The sequence below is a fragment of the Rhineura floridana genome, chromosome 14, assembly GCF_030035675.1.
Source record: "Rhineura floridana isolate rRhiFlo1 chromosome 14, rRhiFlo1.hap2, whole genome shotgun sequence".
NCBI lineage: Eukaryota > Metazoa > Chordata > Lepidosauria > Squamata > Rhineuridae > Rhineura > Rhineura floridana.
The window spans coordinates 30,920,783-30,938,960 of NC_084493.1; the positions used below are offsets into that span (position 1 = coordinate 30,920,783).

Here is an 18,178-nt window from a genome sequence, read left to right on the forward strand (position 1 = left end):
TCTGTTCTACCCTGTATTTTGTAGTAGGGATGGGGTTCGCTCCCTAGTTCCAATCTGCTTGTATTCCGATAGTCTGTTGTTTGATCCTGATCTGCCCTTTTTTTGTTCCCACTCGCTTTGACACTTGCCTATTCGATCTGCTGGGTGTTGGGTTTTTTTTTTTGTTTAGTTGCAAAAAAAATTGTGTAATTTTTAAAGCAAATGCTTATGTAAATGATCACAGTGTTCCACATGGTTTATTTTTTCCTATTTATCACACATACTGTTAACGAATGCATTAACGTAGAGGAAATGACAAAACTAATTACGTAAAATCGGAGGGGGGGATCGGGGGGGAAAATCCGTGCCAATTACAACCACAGCCTGCCACCAGAAATCAGTGCTGGTCCAAAAAGATAGCAAACTGTTGAATCCAGTCGGAATCCGGTACTAAGTCTGATGTAGTGGATATTCTCCCCTGTCCCTAATTTGTAGCATGCAGCACTGTTTCTGTTCCACTGCTGCTTGTTTTCCGCCCAAAACAATGTTATTCATCTCACTGTCTGCTGTGGCAAAATTAAATAACTTAGGTAATTAATTGTTTAAATTATGCAATCCCATTGTCATTATCAGCCTTTGGGTTGCCAGATGTGGTTGTCCTTGTCCTTTCATGCTGACTCTTCTCAGTAGCTAACACAGCCTCCCCTTTCATGTTGATTGGCTCCTAGGGACATCTGTTGTAGTGAAGTGTGGACTCGTGAGATTACAGGTAGAGCAAGGGAGATGAGGGAAAGTGGAAAGGGGGCGTGGCTGTGAGGGGGTGTGGTGTGATTATCATGAAGGGACCCTGCACTTCTGAATCTGCCACTACACTAGGAAATAAGAAAACTTTGGCGATTTCCACTCCATCAGGATTCTCAGGCATCCCTACATCTTTCTTTCTCTGTCTTCCACCTCTTTCTCTTCCCTTGTCCTTCCTTGCTACCCACATGAAATTAGGCCAAGGGTTGCATGAAGTTAGGCTGAGGGCCTTAAGGCCTCAGGCTGCCTATACTTTATGATTGGGAAAGAATGCTAAAGCAAAAGACTTTGTTAGATCTTGTAAGGCAGGGGTAGCTGATATGGTGCCCTCCAGATGTTGCTGGGCTACAGCTCCTATCAGCCCCGCCAGCATGCCCAATGGTCAGTGGCTATATAAGTTGTAGTTCCATCAACATTTGGAGGGCGCCATGTTGGCCACTCCTGTGAAGGCAATGCTTCTGCTGTTAAGTTATCTCATTTCTCTTTTATGTCTCTCTGCAGCACCTTCCATATACGAATCTGAAAATGTTGGGCTGAACCATTGGAAAGAATTGGACACCTCTCCTGCCTTTCAGAATCTCAGGCCCTGTGAGCATACGTCCTCCTCCTCCTCTGAATTCTGAAAGAAAGGACTCAAAGAATCTTGGACCATCATGGTGATGCTGAAGTACCACTGTTTTCCAAAACCTTTTTGGAATTATCCATGGAGGTGTTTGGCTTTTTAAAACCTTCGCCGTTGGTCAGCACTGTTGCAGGTGTGAAGTTGCTGGGTTGTTGTTTTTTTAACCAGACTTGATACTACTCAGTGTGCCTCCCTGTGATTTTTATATTTGTAAAGATTTGATATTATTGTCCCTCCAAGCAAAAACAAAACTAGACGAAGAGTGATCTAGAAGATATGCCGACTCTCCCAGAAGTTAACTGATTAAAAAACAAACAAACACTGGCCTTAACAGGAGCTGTCTCCATTGTTGCATAGCACAGCTGAAGGTCTGTCTGGAGCAGTAACCTGACGTTGATGGATATTGACTGCAATCATGTCTGTGCTTGCAGGGTGGAAGGTGATGTATATGCTGAATGTGCCATTGGGCTGGCTTTAGGTGCTTAAGCAATCAGTGTTGTGTGGATGCTCACATCCTTAATGAAACTTGAAACATTTCCCTTTTTAAAATGTCATGTGCATTAGCGAACAATTTCTTCTCCAAAGAGACTCTGAATTGTGTCGTTCAGCATCCAAGGAGGGTCTCGTTTATTCTCTTATCCTGATTCAATTATTCTGACAGGTTGCAAAAAACAAAAGATGAAGCCAAGAATATACCCAAGAAAAAATATCGAGGAAGCATATCACCAACAAGAAAGACATTTTCTGCTTTTTAAAAGAATGCCAGCTATGCAATCTTCCTCATCAAATGCATGACAGCAACTCTCCATTTTCACTCATGTACTCTCTCTTCAAAGCCAGCTTCATTAGTTTTGTTTTAAGTCCAGCTGAAAACTGGGACATGATGACAATCACACATGTACAATAACTGTTCTCTAACAGTCTTATAGAAGGGCTCTGATACATATTTGTGGCTTCTGTATCCAGATTATCCATGATTAAAACTTCCACTGATTTTGTTATTCTTGGTGGATTTTTGGCCCAAATTGAAAATTCAAGTCATTAAGAGCCCTTTTTCGTGTGTGCACTTGACGGATGTAGTTAATCTAAAATCTCTGCCGGGGGCGGAGGGTTAGAGAAGAAGAGAGATTGGATTAATTCAAATATCTGATTTCAAGCACCACTGTATGGTCTAATTCAGTCTTCTCCTACCTGGTGCTCTCCAGAGGTTTTGGATGCACTCTAATCAACCTTCTGCCAACATGACCAATGGTCAACAAATACAGTAGCTGTAATTCCACAACACCTAGAGGACATCAAATTGGGGAAGGCTATTGGTTAAGGCTAGCGGTTAAGGTGTTGGACTACGACCTGGGAGACCAGGGTTTGAATCCCCACATAGCCATGAAGCCAGAGCTTGGAAAAGTTACTTTTTTGAACTACAGCTCCCATCAGCCCCAGCCAGCATGGCCACTGGATTGGGCTGATGGGAGTTGTAGTTCAAAAAAGTAACTTTTCCAAGCTCTGCATGAAGCTCACTGGGTGACTTTGGGCCAGTCACTGCCTCTCAGCCTCATGAAAACCCTATTCATAGGGTCACCATAAGTCGGAATCGACTTGAAGGTGGTTTGTGTTAATTCATTTATTTAATTTCTATCCTGCCCTTCCTCCCAAAGGAACCCAGGGCAGCAAACAACAAGCAATAAAACAAAAAAACATGTTTAAAACAATTCCAGTTAAGATCTCTATTTAAAAGGCTTGTTGGAAGAGGAAGGTCTAGTAGTTGCTGAAAAGATGACAGCCTGTCTAATATTAAATGGGAGGGAATCCCAAAGGCCTGATTCTTATGTTCTGAGGAATAGACTTCCTGATGAGATGGTGTCTGCAGGAGGCCCTCACCTGCAGAGCACAGTGATCCATTGGGTATATAAAGTGTGAGACGATCTTTCAGATATCCTGGTCCCAAGCTGTATAGAGCTTTATACACCAAAACCAGCACCTTGAACTTAGCCTGGTAACTGATTGGCAGTCAGTGCAATTCTTTCAGCAGTGGGGTTACATGTTGGCAATATTCTGCACCAGTGAGCAGTAGAGCTGCTGTATTTCGCACCAGCTGAAGCTTCAGGACAGCCCCATATAGAGCACATTGCAGTAATCCAGTCTGGAGGTCACCAGTGCATGGATGACAATGGTCAGGTTATCCTGGTCCAGAAATGGCCGTAGCTACAGTATCTTATCAGCTGGAGCTGGTAAAAAGCACTGTTACCCACTATGGTCAACTGGGCCTCAAGCAACAAAATTAGACTCTGCTCCTGTGGAGAGTAGGGTTTGGAAAGCAAAAGGTGGTGGTGAGGTCGGTACCAACACCAATGTATCACCCAGGAGCCGGACCTGATTCAGAAGTTTGTATAAAGGCCAGAGAGTATCATCATCTCATCTCATCTGATCTTTTGGTGTGGTTTTCTGATGTGGCTGCAGTTCCCTACACTAGCCAGAGGAGGTGCGGGTGTGCAGAATGCATCCACATAAGAACCACCCTGCTGGATCAGGCGAAAGGTCCATCTGTGCCAGCTTCCTGTTTTCACAGTGGCCAGCCAGATGCCTAAAGGAAGCCCACAAGCAGGGTCTGAGTGCAACAGCACTCTCCTCACTTGTAATTCCCAGCAACTGATATTCAGAGGAACACTGTTTTTGACAGTTGAGGCAGAACATAGCCGTCATGACAAGTAGCCATTGATAGCCTTATTCTCCATAAACATGCCATTTTAAAGCCATCCAAGTTAGAAGCCATCACTGCCTCTTGTGGGAGCAAATTCCATAGTTTTTAACTATGTGCTGTGTGAAGAAGTATTTCCTTTTATCTGTCTTAAATTTCCCAACATTTCATTGGATGGCCCTGTTGTGAAAGAGGAAGAAAAACTTATCTCTATCCACTTTCTACACACAATTTTATACACCTCTGTCATGTCCACCCCCTTACTCATCTTTTCTCTAAAGTAAAATGTCCCAAATGTTGTAGCCTTTCCTCATAGGGGAGCTGCTCTAGCCCCATGATCATTTTTGTTGGCCTTTTCTGAAGTGTTTCCAGCCCTGCAATATCAGAATTCCAAGTGTGGTCTCACCATCAGTTTGTTTAATGGCATTAAGGACTTCCTGCAAGTTACTAGTTCAAGAGTAATGTGGATATGAGCCCTGAAGTATACTGAAGTTGTGGAAGGTTTTTTTTTTAAAGATGGTTTGTAATACTATACATTAGTATGGAGTAGGGATGGGGGAGATATTGAATACAGTTTGCATTTAAAGCTGAATTTATAAAATTAGCACTTTCTGAAACAATATGAGAACTGAAATGCAGCCATCCTTCGAAATTCGCACTTATCTAAATTTTGCGATGCGGCTCTCACCTAGTAATGCTTACAAAAATTCATATATTAGGGGGAGATGCGCACAGGATGAATATATTGGTGGAAATAACATACAAAAATGTATTAGGATAAATTGCTTGCAAAAATATGTACATTAGTCAAAACTGCATACAAAAATGTGTATTAGGAGAAATTCACACTAAAATGCTGAAGATTATATATATATGCATGTAATTGTGATTAACAAGACAGGTTTTTATTGTAATACCAAAATGTTTTGGCTCCTGCCTTCATCAGCTGTTAACATACAAATGCTGTTACCAAGGTGGCAGTTATAGAGCTTTGAGGATGGAATGCTCAGAGGGGCTTCATTTGCAGAAGCTAAGTAGTGGTGGTACTGTCTTCCAGGTTCAGGCCATGTGGTGCCAATGTGTCCAGAGAGTACAGTAGGGCCCTGCTTTACGGCGCTTCACTTTACAGTGATTCACTAATATAGCAGTCTCAATTAGACGCAAGCCCCATTCATACAGTGCTTGTTCCGCTTTTACGGCAGTTTTCAGGCATTGCAGCCATTCTATTCAATGAGTTCTGCTTTACAGCAGTTTTTGCTTTACAGTGGGGGTCTGGAACGGAACCCGCCGTATGAGAGGGGCCCTACTGTATATCCAAAAGTTCTCCCTTTTAGTCAATGTCCTGCCCAGAGCCTGAGACATGAGGAAGGCGAGGCTTGGTTTAATTCTCGTTTTATTAGTGTGATGGTTACATCCAAAGCAGTCTATTCTGACTCATTACTTGCCCTAACTAGTCTAGCTAAGCAGTCTCTGCAGCATGTGGGGAGAGTTGACTCAGCACTAGAGTCTGGGTGGGCACCTGCTTAAGTAGGGAAGGTCTTCGCCCTTAACCAACGGCTCCTCCACAGTTTCACCCTCTGAGAGTCCCGCTTCTCGTGCCTTCTCATGCGGGGTGAGGGGGGGCGAGCCTCTGATGCCCCATCCATCAGTGGGGGTTCACTAGGTGACAGCACGACCTCAGGGAGCAGGAAGCTGGTTGGCAGGGAAGCGTTTGAAGTGCCCGGCAGGGATTCTGGCGCGGGTGGAGTTGGTGCATGCAAAAGGTTGCTTCTGAATGGCTCAGAAGGGGAACTCGCAGACGGGGTGGGATCTGCCTCGACAGGAGGGATGGGTGAGGAAGTGTGCGGGCTGACAGAGCCCCCTCTCCTACAACATTGCCAGGGACCTCGTCCTCATCTGATTCCTCTTCCTGTTCTAACTCCCCTTGCACCTGGGGTGCAACAGTCAATGCTGCTGGATCTGTTGGCATCTCTATAGCTGTTATAGAAAAGTCCAACAGGCTGTGACCCTCAATGTTGAAATGTTTTTTTTTTAAGATTGCCGATTTGTGGTTTCTGAAGTGTGTGCTCTTGTCACAACCTGTTGGACTTTTCTGTAACAGCTATAGAGATGCCAACAGATCCAGCAGCATTGGCTAAAAGGGAGTTTTGGATATACTCTCTGGACACATTGGCACCACATGGCCTGAATCTGGAGGACAGTACAAACATTACTTAGCTTCTGCAAATGAAGCCCCTCTGAGCATTCTATCCTCAAAGCTCTATAACTGCCACCTTGGGAACAGTATTTGTATGTTAGCAGCTGATGAAGTCAGAAACCGAAACGTTTTGGTAATAAAATAAAAACCTCTGTTTTGTTAATCACATTTACATGCATACTTTTTGAGGTGATTAAAGGTATCCTTATAGGAATCCAGAGCAAACTTTGGTGTAGTTCTGTTTGTTGCTTTCAAAACTGTATTTATTTATTTATTTGATTTATATCCCACCCTTCCTCCCAGCAGAGCATGGAAGTAATTCATTACAAGTAATGAATTACTGGCAATTCATTACTTTTTTGAGGAACAAGTGGGTAATTGTAATAGGAGTAATTTTATTACTTTTGTGGAGTAATTGTAATGTTTCCAGCATTACTTTTGGGCATTGCTTGAGCGGGAGGGGGGGAAGCAGGGGAAGTCTTCTGCTCCTCTGATTTGTGGATGAAAATCATGTGCCTCAAACTGGGCTTCTGTGCAGCGTCACTCCTCCCTCATGCTCTGTGGGTGGGTAGGAGGCAATGGCGGAGGAGGTGGAGAGTGAGATGGCACGGAGTGGAGAAAACAATTGTTTAAAAAAATGGATGGTGGTGGTGAAGAATGGAGTGGAGGGAAAAAGGGGCCGGAGGGCAAGAACATGGATAAAGGAGGAGAAGGAGGCAGCAGCAGAATGGAGATAAAGAACTGTGGAGGTGAAAGATGGCAATGTGTGTGTGTGTGTGAATACTGTGTTTGCACTTGGCACACAAAGTGGCCTCCACCACCCTCTCTGGCTACTGTGCTGTATTTGCAGTATTTTATATTTTTGCATCTCAGGGGAAAATGTTTGCTTGGGTGAGTGTCCCTTAGTTGGTGGCAGTGCAGGGTCTGGGATGTGGTTAAGTGAGAGAGATTATGCTTGCTGACTGAGTGGGGGGGATGTTTGCACTTGGTTTGATGTGCAAAGATCTGAGTAGTGGCCTCTGACTCCCTTCCCACCTCCCATACCAGCAGAGAGACCACTGTTGCTATCTTATGGGAAAAAAAGAATTATTCTACTACCTCTGTATGTGTGTGTTTATTTTTAATCTACTTAAATGTGCAGCAGCCAAGGCCAGCACCTTGTAGGCAGTTTTTTAAAAAAGTAACTGAAATGTAACTGTAGTGATTACTTTTGAGAAAAAGTAATCAGTTACTTTCAGAGCAATTGTAATTGTAACGGTAATTACTACTTTTTTGGGCCATGTAATTGTAACTGTAATTTATTACTTTTTAAAAGTAGTCTTCCAAGCACTCCTAATGCTTTTTGTGCAGTGTTTTACACATACTCCAACACATTGATAAAAAACCACACAAAAAGAATCTTGATATAACTCTTGTGCAATCACACTATAATTGCTTTTGTGTGTATACATGCTGCAGCTTTTTTTTTTAAAATCAAATCAATGTCCACATGCACATTGGTGAGTGTGAGTAGAGGTGGGGGCAAGGAGGAGTTTTAAAAAATACCTGCTAATCACTCTGCATGCACAGCGCCTGATGCCACATTTGTAAAGAAACATATCAAAGGGGACAATGGAAGATCTGGAAATGTGTCCTGCTTTGGAAAGAAGAGCAGGTAATTCAGATCTCCAAAGCTAGGGGAGAAATTCAGGTGAGGAAAATTTTGGATGTCAAAGCACATCTGACCATAACAAGCATTCTCTGTCTAGCCTGTTACATTTGGAGGTAATTATCATGGCACTATCCCATCATACTGTGAATTTTCATGCTTCCCTCGAAGATCTGCCATCCCTGGAATGTCATATAACCTGCAATGTCATCTGAGAACTAACCATCTGAGAATTAACCAGGGTCAGATGATGTAGTCCAATAGTTTCAGGAGAGTACCACGCTGGCTACCCCTGCCCTACAACAAAAAGACTACAAAGTAAATTGGAGGGATGATCATGGTTTTATTGATGAAAATGTATAGCCTGAAGGATTGTACTTTGTCAGCTCAGGGAAATTGTCACGAGTCAATTGTGTCAAAATCTGAAGGACTGTAGAACTGGGAGCTTTTGAGTACTGTTAGCACACAGCAGGCAGTGGAATTAGATTTGATGATGAGAAGCAGTAGGTGTGCAAAGTCAACAAAAGCTAAGATTATTGGTGATGTCTGTATTTATTTATTTATTTATTTAATTTAATTTATATACCGCCCTAAGCCCAAGGGCTCTCTGGGCGGTGTACATAAAATAAAGCAATCAGGGATATATAAATACAATAAAACAATAGAATCAAACCAACAAAGGTAAACAAAAATAATCAAACAGTAGCAAAATACAACAATACATATAATAATACGCATTAAAATGCCTGGGAATATAAAAAGGTTTTCACCTGGCACCAAAAGGATAGCAGCGTCGGTGCCAGGCGCACCTCATCATAGGGACCATTCCATAGTTCGGGAGCCACAACCGAAAAGGCCCTATTTCTAGTCACCACCCTCCGAGCTTCTCGATGGGATGGTACTCGGAGGAGGGCCTTAGATGTTGAGCGCAGTGTACGGGTAGTTTCATATTGGGAGAGGCGCTCCACCAGGTATTGCGGTCCCATGCCGTGTAAGGCTTTATAGGTCAAAACCAGCACTTTGAATTTAGCCCGGAAACAAATAGGAAGCCAGTGCAGACGAGCCAGAACGGGTGTAATATGAGCGGACCTTCTTGTCCGCGTCAACAATCTGGCCGCTGCATTCTGGACTAACTGTAGTTTCCGAACTGTCTTCAAGGGCAGCCCAACGTAGAGCGCATTGCAGTAGTCCAATCTAGAAGTTACCAGAGCATGAACGACTGAGGCGAGGTCATCACTGTCCAGATAGGGACGTAGCTGGGCTACCAATCGGAGATGGTAGAAAGCATTCCTTGCCACTGAGGCTACCTGAGCCTCAAGAGACAAGGAAGAGTCGATAAGAACTCCCAAGCTACGAACCTGTTCTTTCAAGGGGAGTGTAACCCCATCCAGAACAGGGTGAACATCCACCATCTGGGCAGAGAAGGCACTCACTAACAGCGTCTCGGTCTTGTCTGGATTAAGCTTCAGTCTGTTAGCTCCCATCCAATCCATTATCGCGGCCAGGCAACGGTTTAGTACGTTAACAGCCTCACCTGAGGAAGATGAAAAGGAGAAATAGAGTTGCATGTCATCAGCGTACTGGTGACAACGCACTCCAAAACTCCTGATGACTGCACCCAGCGGCTTCATATAGATGTTGAAAAGCATGGGGGACAGTACCGATCCCTGTGGGACTCCACAATGGAGAGTCCAGGGTATCGAGCAGTGTTCCCCAAGCACTACCTTCTGTTGACGACCCACCAAGTAGGAGCGGAGCCACTGCCAAGCATTACCCCCAACTCCCAACTCCGTGAGCCTTCCCAGAAGGATACCATGGTCGATGGTATCAAAAGCAGCTGAGAGATCAAGGAGAATCAACAGGGTCACACTCCCCCTGTCCCTCTCCCGACAAAGGTCATCATACAGGGCGACCAAGGCTGTTTCGGTACCAAACCCAGGCCTAAAACCGGATTGAAACGGATCAAGATAATCAGTGTCATCCAAGAGCCCCTGGAGCTGGTCGGCCACCACCCGCTCCAGAACCTTGCCCAGGAACGGAACATTCGCCACAGGTCTATAGTTGTTCAAGTTATCTGGGTCCAAGGAGGGTTTCTTCAGGAGTGGTCTCACTACTGCCGCTTTTAGGCAGTCAGGAACCACTCCCTCTCGCAAAGAGGCATTGATTACCTCCTTGGCCCAGTCGGCGGTTCCGGTCCTACCAGCTTTCACCAGCCAAGAGGGGCAAGGATCCAGCACCGATGTAGAAATATGTCTGGGGCAGACATGAAAGGCGAAGCAAGTGGAAGCAAAAGCCTGCCTATTTCTGCCTGCCTCTATTCCTAACTACGTGAGTGTGCCCAGTATTTGTGATGATTTTGCCAGTTAGAAAGAGGAGCTCACCTTGGCTATAATTAAAAGGGTCATTGCTGTAGTAAATGCCTCCATAGGAATATAAAAAGAGCACCCCTGGATCTAGCCCATTTAATCCAGCTTCTTGTTCTCACAGTGGTCAACCAGATGCCTGTGGGAAGTACACAAGCAGAAGCTGAGGGCAACAGCACTCCCCCAATTGTGATTCCCAGAAACTGGCATTCAGAGGCTTTTTGCATCTGATACTGAAAGTAAAACATAGCCATTGTGGCTACTGGTAGCCTTTGATGGCCCTATTCTCCATGAAGTTGCCTAACCCTCCTTTAAAGCCATCCAGGGTGGTGACCATCACTACCTATTGTGGGAGTGAATTCCATCGTTTAGCTAGATGCTGTGTGAAGAAGGACTTTCTTTGTGTCTGTCCTGAATCTTCCAACATTCAGCACTGGATGTCCCTGAGTTTTGCTATTATGTGAAAGGGAAAAAGACTTCTCTGTGTCCACTTTCTCCACCCCAGGTTTTGCTCCTCTGGTATCTTTGTTAGGCCCCATCTGCATTATAATTTAAAGCAGCATCATACCACTTCTAACAGCCATGGCTCTCCCCCAAAGAATTCTGGGGACTGCTGAGAATTGTTAAGAGACCCCTATTCCTCCCACAGAGCTACAATTCTCAAAGTGGTTCAACAGTCAGTCCCTCTTCCCAGAGAACTCTGGGAATTGTAGCAATGCCCCAAACAAAGGACTTTTGTTTTGTTTACAGTTTTGTTGCTTACAATTCTGTTTACAATTACAAAGGAATTGAAGCGAAGAACTTCTTCAAGACAAAATATGCATAATTTGTGGAGTTCACCAGCATGAGATCCGATGATAGCCGCTAGATGTTAAAAGGGGCACTGGCACTAGGGATGGCCTTGGTGGGCACATGTACATGTACAGGTACCACGTTGGGGACTCCAGGAGTAGCAGCAGCAGCAATCCCTGGAGTTTATATAGGAGGAAGTAGGAGTGGATTGGTTCCTCCCGGGCACTTGACAGTGACTAGGAGAATTCCGCCTGTTGGGCCAGGGGTTACGAGCTGGTTCCCAAGCCTCTCAGTCTAAGCATGAAGGTGCTTGACCCCTTTAAGGGAAGTAGCATAACTTAGTGGCTGAGCAAATGGCTGGAACGTAGAAGATCCCAGGTATAGTGTCCAGTGATATCTTCAGTTAAAGGGGATTATTAATATTTTGCCTTCACCTTGATTGTTATTTTGTATACCGTTTTCAGATTTATGTTTTGTTTTGTTTTTGAGTTTTGTTTTCATATCTTTGTATTATATTTGATCCCCATTTTGTATATTGTCTTTGAGATTCCTCTATGTTGTATTTGATTTTTATATTTTATATTGTTTTTCTTTTTGGTATTGGTTTGTATTTTTGTACATGGTTTTGTTATTCTTTTGTATGGTGCTGAACCTTTATTCTGAGCAATGCTTTGAAATTATGTTCTATTGTATTTAATTTTTTTTTGTAATAAAACATTAAAGTAATCACATTATTATCCTTCTTGGACAAGCAACAGTGGCTGCACAGAAGCTAGCCACTTGGTTGTGACCTGTGGATTCTGAATATAAAGATTTTTTAGATTTTCTGAATATAAAACGATTAAGAAATGTACTACTAGTAGTAGTACTAGGCTAATTTTTGGAAGATGGATCTATCAATGGTTATTTGTCATAAAGGCTATATGGAACCCGCAGATTCAGAGGCTGAATCTGAGTAGGGATGATGGAGCTTTTTGATATAGTTTGCATTTGAATCTGGATGCCACAAAGGAAAAGGCCCTTTCCCAACCAGCTGCACTCCCATCCACCTCACCTCTAGTGGTGCAGGCACTCAGAGAAAGATCTCAGTAGGAGACCTTAATATGTGGGCAGGCTCACGTAGGAGCTGCCAGTCCTTAGGATATTTCAGCCCCAGACCCCTTGACAATATAGGAATAGGGCTTCCAAATGAGCTACCTGTTCTCTGAGTGGTCCTGCATGAGTGGGGACTCTAGGCTGCAAAACTGTAGCCCAATCCTAAGTGACCTTACTCAGAAGGAGGTCCAGCTGAGGTCAATGAGCTTTTATTCCTGGCTGAATGTTTAGATCAGCCTTCAGCAACTTGGTGCCTTCCAGGTGTTTTGGACTACAGCTCCCATCAGCCCCAGCCAGCACAGTCATGCTTCCATCATGTGACCCCTAAAATTATAAGGCAGTGCTGGCTAGGGCTGATGAGAGTTGTTGTCCAAAACATCTGGAGTGCACCAGGTTGGAGAAGGCTGCAATAGACTCTTTTTTTGGAGTAATCATAGATGGGCACAGACACACAAACACACTCTCCTGTTTTCATCATCTTGTGAGCCGCTTTGGGCGGATCAATGATAATAGTAATAAGCAGCCTTAAATGAAGAGGTGGGATATTTTCACAATCAAACAAGGAAGAGAATCTCTGAACTACTCTCACTCATCTCCTGCAGCTGCGGAAATGAATCAAGTCATTATGAAAAACATAAGTGACTCTTCCTGAATGGAGTTTTTCTTTTCTTTTTTCTTTTGCTGTTGAATAACTTCCATTTAACATCAGATAGGAGAGGGTGTCAGGGTAAACTGGGCAGGGCAGAACAGAGACAAGGACACACTTCCAGCTGCCATCTTCAGATTTATTCAGGCCCCTCACAGCACCTTTAATCACCTCTATGGTAACTGAGACAGTCAATTTCAGAGGTCTTTTGACCATTTAAAAAGTCATTATAAGTGTTGGCGGCTGCTGGCGGTGGAGGAGACTGTTCTAAAAAATATTATTTTTCATGATTTTTATATATATGTTATTTCATAACAAAAGATTTGCTTTTTTCATGCAAAACAGGATTGCTTTAAGTTATCCCACCCTTAACTGTCCCTATTCAGATTGAAAAATTATGCTTTTTGTTCATTTAGGTTTTACATTATTTTATTCAGGTTTGTATAAATTCATTTTATTTCATTTCACCCCATTGTATTTTAATAATTGTTAAAAGATGAGCAATCTTTCATTTTTAAAGGAGAATGCTGTGATCTACCAGGGCAATTCAGTAGTTTGAACCTGTTTACACTGTAGTTTATTTGGGTTCAAGTTAACTTCAACTGATGCAGTAGTAGAAGCAATTTTATTTCAGTCGCAGACGAGCAAATAGAAAACAGAAAACATCAGAAATGCCGTATACAGAAAGCAGAAGCAAAATAAAAGCTGATATACACACTTTAGAATAAAAAAATCATAGTAAAACATTAAAATAATCACATTATCATTCCTCGCTGAGAATGAATAGCAGCTGCACAGAAACTAGCTACCTTGGTTATGACCTGTGGATTCTGATCAGCTAGCAGACAATGTAAGTAAAATGCATCTGCACCCCCAGGAATTTTTTGGAGGATCAGAGTGATAAAAATATATTGAAGGTCATAATAGAAAGAGCAATACAATAGTACATGTCCTACTGTCTCCACCTCCCCGCATTTGCAAGGGCATATGCGCTCGCAGTAGTGAACCCTCTTAAATCTCCTTTCCAGAAGTGCAGAAGGTAAAAAATGAAACTTAGCTAACATAAATGCTTTTCTACATTTGGAACTGGTCAAATTTACCAGATAGTTTGCGGGTGCAAATACACTCCCACTATCCCTAAAATTAGGGTATGTTGCTGCCAAACCTAAGTGATTTTGTAATTCAGCATCCCTAATTGGCTGAGAAATGACGACTTCAGCCTTGGTATAACCTAGAGCTAAAATAACATTAGCTGAAAAGCCCAGATTTTGTAGTTTCTTGTTCACTGCCGGTTTCCATCTTGACTGAAAAACATCCATTCACTTCAGTGGAGCCATTCCTAAAGGGAAGAATACCATCTTCAACCAAACATTTAACTTGTGCATCCATGCATGGGATTCTGCAAGGATTTGCCCTGCCTTTGATCATAAGATTACATTGGTATACAGCTTGGGATACCAAATATGGTTCTCAGGAATTTAGTTTGGATAGTTTCCAGTGGGCTGTGAACCATATAGCATCTGGGCTATAACCATTGCTGTGAAAACCTGGATGGCTGAAGAAATATATTGTGCCTTCACACTCCTCTGAGCATTTGCAATAACACTGATTGTTTGTGCTCTCTAACAGCCAGAAGAGTTGAAAATTACTCCCAAAGTATTTGTAAGTTGTGACCTATTCAATTGGGTGTTCATCTATATACTAGGGGTGTTTAATCCCTTTCTGAGTGAGAACTAAAACCTTGGATTTGGCATAATTAATTACCAGTTATGCCAGCTCAGTTTATTGCGTGGCCATAGGCCATTGCATAACAAGCATCGGCAAACGCCTACAACCATTAGGCAGATACAATTAAAATTCACTAAAATATTAAAACATTTTTAAGAAAAAGAAAAACAGACCTATACGATCTATTACAATAGGAATAAAATATTCATAGGAAACCACCCTCTCAGCAATCAGTCCCCAGGTCAGAGACAACTCTAGCACATATTTTCCGGGCTGCCAGAGCGAAAAGAGAGACCCTGTATGTTATTGAAGGGTCTAAATCGGACATAAGGTAAAAGATGTTTTGCTCGAGAGTTGTTAAAAGCGGGTTAGCCAACAGGGTCTTCAGAAACTTATCCCGGGGGTGAGAATACAAAGGACAGAGTAGAAGATAATGGGGTAAATCCTCAGTTTCCTTGGAACCACAGATACAAACACGCTCACCCCATGGCGTTTGGGTGTAGCGGCCATCCATGACAGCATTTGGCGTAGTTTGGAATTGTAATGGCGTGAAGGCCTGTCTAAATTTTAATGGAAGTGACTGGGTCAAACAGGAAGCTTTGCGATTGTCTACTTTATAGAGCCTATACCATGGAGTAAATCTAGAATTATTAATAGCTAGCCTGTCTAAACTGGCGCTATATTGGAAGAATGTATCACGTAGCTTGGATCTTGAGTTTAGGGTCTTAGACTTCTGTGGAGAAACATGGTATAGGTGGAAAACACTTTCTATTCTGCCAGACCAATAATTACCCGCTTTAGCCAGTTCCAAACATGCCTTAACTATTGTTTTATAAGGGGCGGCTATCAGTAATTTCCAAAAACTTACTAGGGCAACATGGACTCGAGCTTTAATTGAAGGGAATAATTAATTACCAGCATTTCATTTTTTGCAGTAGGTGTCCATTCTTAAAAAATGCCACAGGCCAATACTCATCAGGGACAAAAGCACCGCATCATCTGCATAAAGGAGAATTGACAGGAATCTATTTGCCAATTTGGAGGGTGGGAGCTTATCTCCGCTAGACTTTTGACTAGGGAGTTAATGTAGAAGTTAAATAGGGTAGGAGCCCTGTTTTACTCCATTAAAGATTGAAATAGGACCAGTAAAATGTCTGGCATGATTGCCTTTTACCCTTAAGTGAGTGTTTTCATAAAGGCGACAGATGAGAGTCAGCAATCGTCTATTGATGTCAGTAGCCTCAAAGTTTCCCCACAGTCTGTCCTTTCAGATCAAATCAAAAACTGACTTGAAGTCAATAAAGCTGCATCTGGGAAAAAAAATCCATGTAGATGTATACTTTTTAACTAGATGTTGGAGAACAAATCCCTAATCAGCTGTAGAACGCCCCACCCTAACATCAGCCTGCTTATCTTCCAAGCTATTTTCTTCCTCCAACCAACTTAATTTCTCATGAAGATGACTGGCGTATAGCTTGCTAAAAATACTCAGCAAACTGATTGATCTGTAATTTCCAGGGTTGGATCTTCTCTTTTCTTTTTTTTAAAAATTGGAATTTGTGAGCAAGCCCCCAGTCCTCTGGAATGCACGCCGACTGGTCAATGCAAGTAAATAAGGCCACTTAGACCGAAGCCCACCATTCTGTATTGGCCTTAAGGAATTCAGGTGGTGCTTTACCTGATGCTGCCTTATCTTACTTCCATACTGTTAAACTTTGTTTTGTAATGGACAAGATATAAATAAATGAATCTGATCCGATCTGACGTTCGTGTGGCTGGAACGTAGCTTACTGTAAAAATCACATCCATTGCCCTGCCCCCTTTTCCTCTGGCTCCGCCCACACAGGCATGCCACCTCCATGGGCTGAAAAATCATCATTGGTTAAAACAGTAGAAAGGGAGGGAAACACTTGTAACACACTTTACAACTGTGTTTCTTAAACATTTTGAAGTGGGATCCACCTATAAGCTTACTAGGGATGGAAGGATCTGTCATTTTCTGTTCTTTCAGGCCCCATTTTTCCAATCTTAAATTCTGTTCTTCATGTTTCTGTTGCAATTTTGCCATTTTTTAAAAAGAAAAATACTCATGAAAATTCTTCAGCATTTTAGTGTGAATTTCTCCTAGTTTTGTGTGCTTCTCTGTTTTGACCAACGTACATATTTTTGAAAGCAGTTTCTTGGACAGCCCCTTCAAAGTTCAGATTAAGCCCACCATGGATCCCACTGCCCCACTGACATGGAGCCACCAATCGCCACTGCCAGGTGAGCACCGTGCAGGGTTGGTAGAGTGTGTGGTCTGGAGAGAATCCCAAGGGCGGGGAGAGAGGTCTGGAGTGCTGAATTCAGTTTCTGAGCCTGAGGCTTCTCACCCTTGGTTTAAAACCAGACAGGGCAAACAGGGCCAGAGCCTGTCATACCTTGATTTATGTTAATGCAAAGAACAATCTCAAAAAGAAAAAGATTTATGGTCCTAACAATATCTCTAAAACATGAGACCCAATATTTATATTCAGCAAAGGTCTGGGTGCATGGGACATTTCAAAAAACCAAGCCCATCTTGTGATGGGGGGACATGGCTTGCTTTAAAATGCAACAATAGAAGCCCAGAGTAGGAAACAATGATGTTTTGTAACATGGGGGAAGACATTTCTTATGACACAAAGCTGCCATTGGTTCTCATTCCATGATCTTCAGTACAAGTTGAAGTGTGGAGCAACATTTAAAACACCACACTCAGGATTTAGACTTCTTGTCTGGAAAGAGGAATCTTCTGGGCTTGTCACTCTGCCAGAGAAATGAATTACAAGATTTATTTCAGAAGGACAGAGAAAGTGTTCTTAGATAACCCACTGAGCAGTTCTGCACATGTGTCATTGAAAAAGCAAGGTTTTAACCCCCCAAAGTTCTTCTTCAACTTGATTTTAATCGGATACAAGAAAGAAATCAAGTTCTCTTTCCCCACTTCCCACTTTTCTCAAAGCCCCTCCCTCTCCCCCAACATATGTCATTGCTCATTTTCATTACTGCTCCAGCAGTGGCAGCTAGTGGCTCCATGTTAGTAGGACAGTGGAATCCACTCTGGCTTTTAATCCAAACTTTCAAGGAGCTGCCCAAGGTGTTTTGCTTAAGCCAAACTAAAACCCAGAGTGGATTCCACTGCCCCACTGACATGGAGCCACCAGCTGCTACTGTGCTCCAGTAAAGGCAAAAGGAAGAGATGGAATCTCTTTCCCCATTCTCTGGTCCGTTACATACTTCTATGCTGTGACCACCAGGAACACTGGGGAAATATAATTTTCCCAGTGTTTCCGACACTGCTAACTGCATTTCCCAGATGGGTGCCTAATTTGTAACTACAGTAGTTTGCTAGGCACCAGAAAGGCAAGGAGAAGGGAGAAGTACAACCTCTTCCACTGACCCCATTGGAGCAGCAAAACCAGATCAGTGGGTGGGAGGGAAAGAAGCAGATATTTATTTATTTATTTAAATAAGTTTTATTCCAAATCCCACTTTTCTTAAGAAATTTAACCCAAAATAGCAAATCCCAAAGGTGAGCAGTTGGGAAGGTTTTGGAATCTTATCGATGGAGAGGGTGGCCTGGGGAAAGGA

General features: G+C 42.9%; 1 protein-coding gene across 5 annotated transcripts in view; it reads left to right on the top strand.

Annotated features, from left to right (window-relative positions):
- CIB2 (calcium and integrin binding family member 2) overlaps window positions 1–2,380 on the top strand; it is a 43,585-nt gene extending 41,205 nt beyond the window's left edge. For 4 of the 5 annotated variants that reach the window (XM_061595159.1, XM_061595162.1, XM_061595160.1 and 1 more), the window contains one exon: window positions 1,282–2,380. In XM_061595159.1, the coding sequence (XP_061451143.1) occupies window positions 1,282–1,303 (22 nt within the window). In that variant the 3' untranslated portion in view covers window positions 1,304–2,380. The remainder of the gene's footprint in view (window positions 1–1,281) is intronic. The other variant, XR_009758953.1, reaches the window with a different exon arrangement.
- Window positions 2,381–18,178: the final 15,798 nt, after the last annotated feature.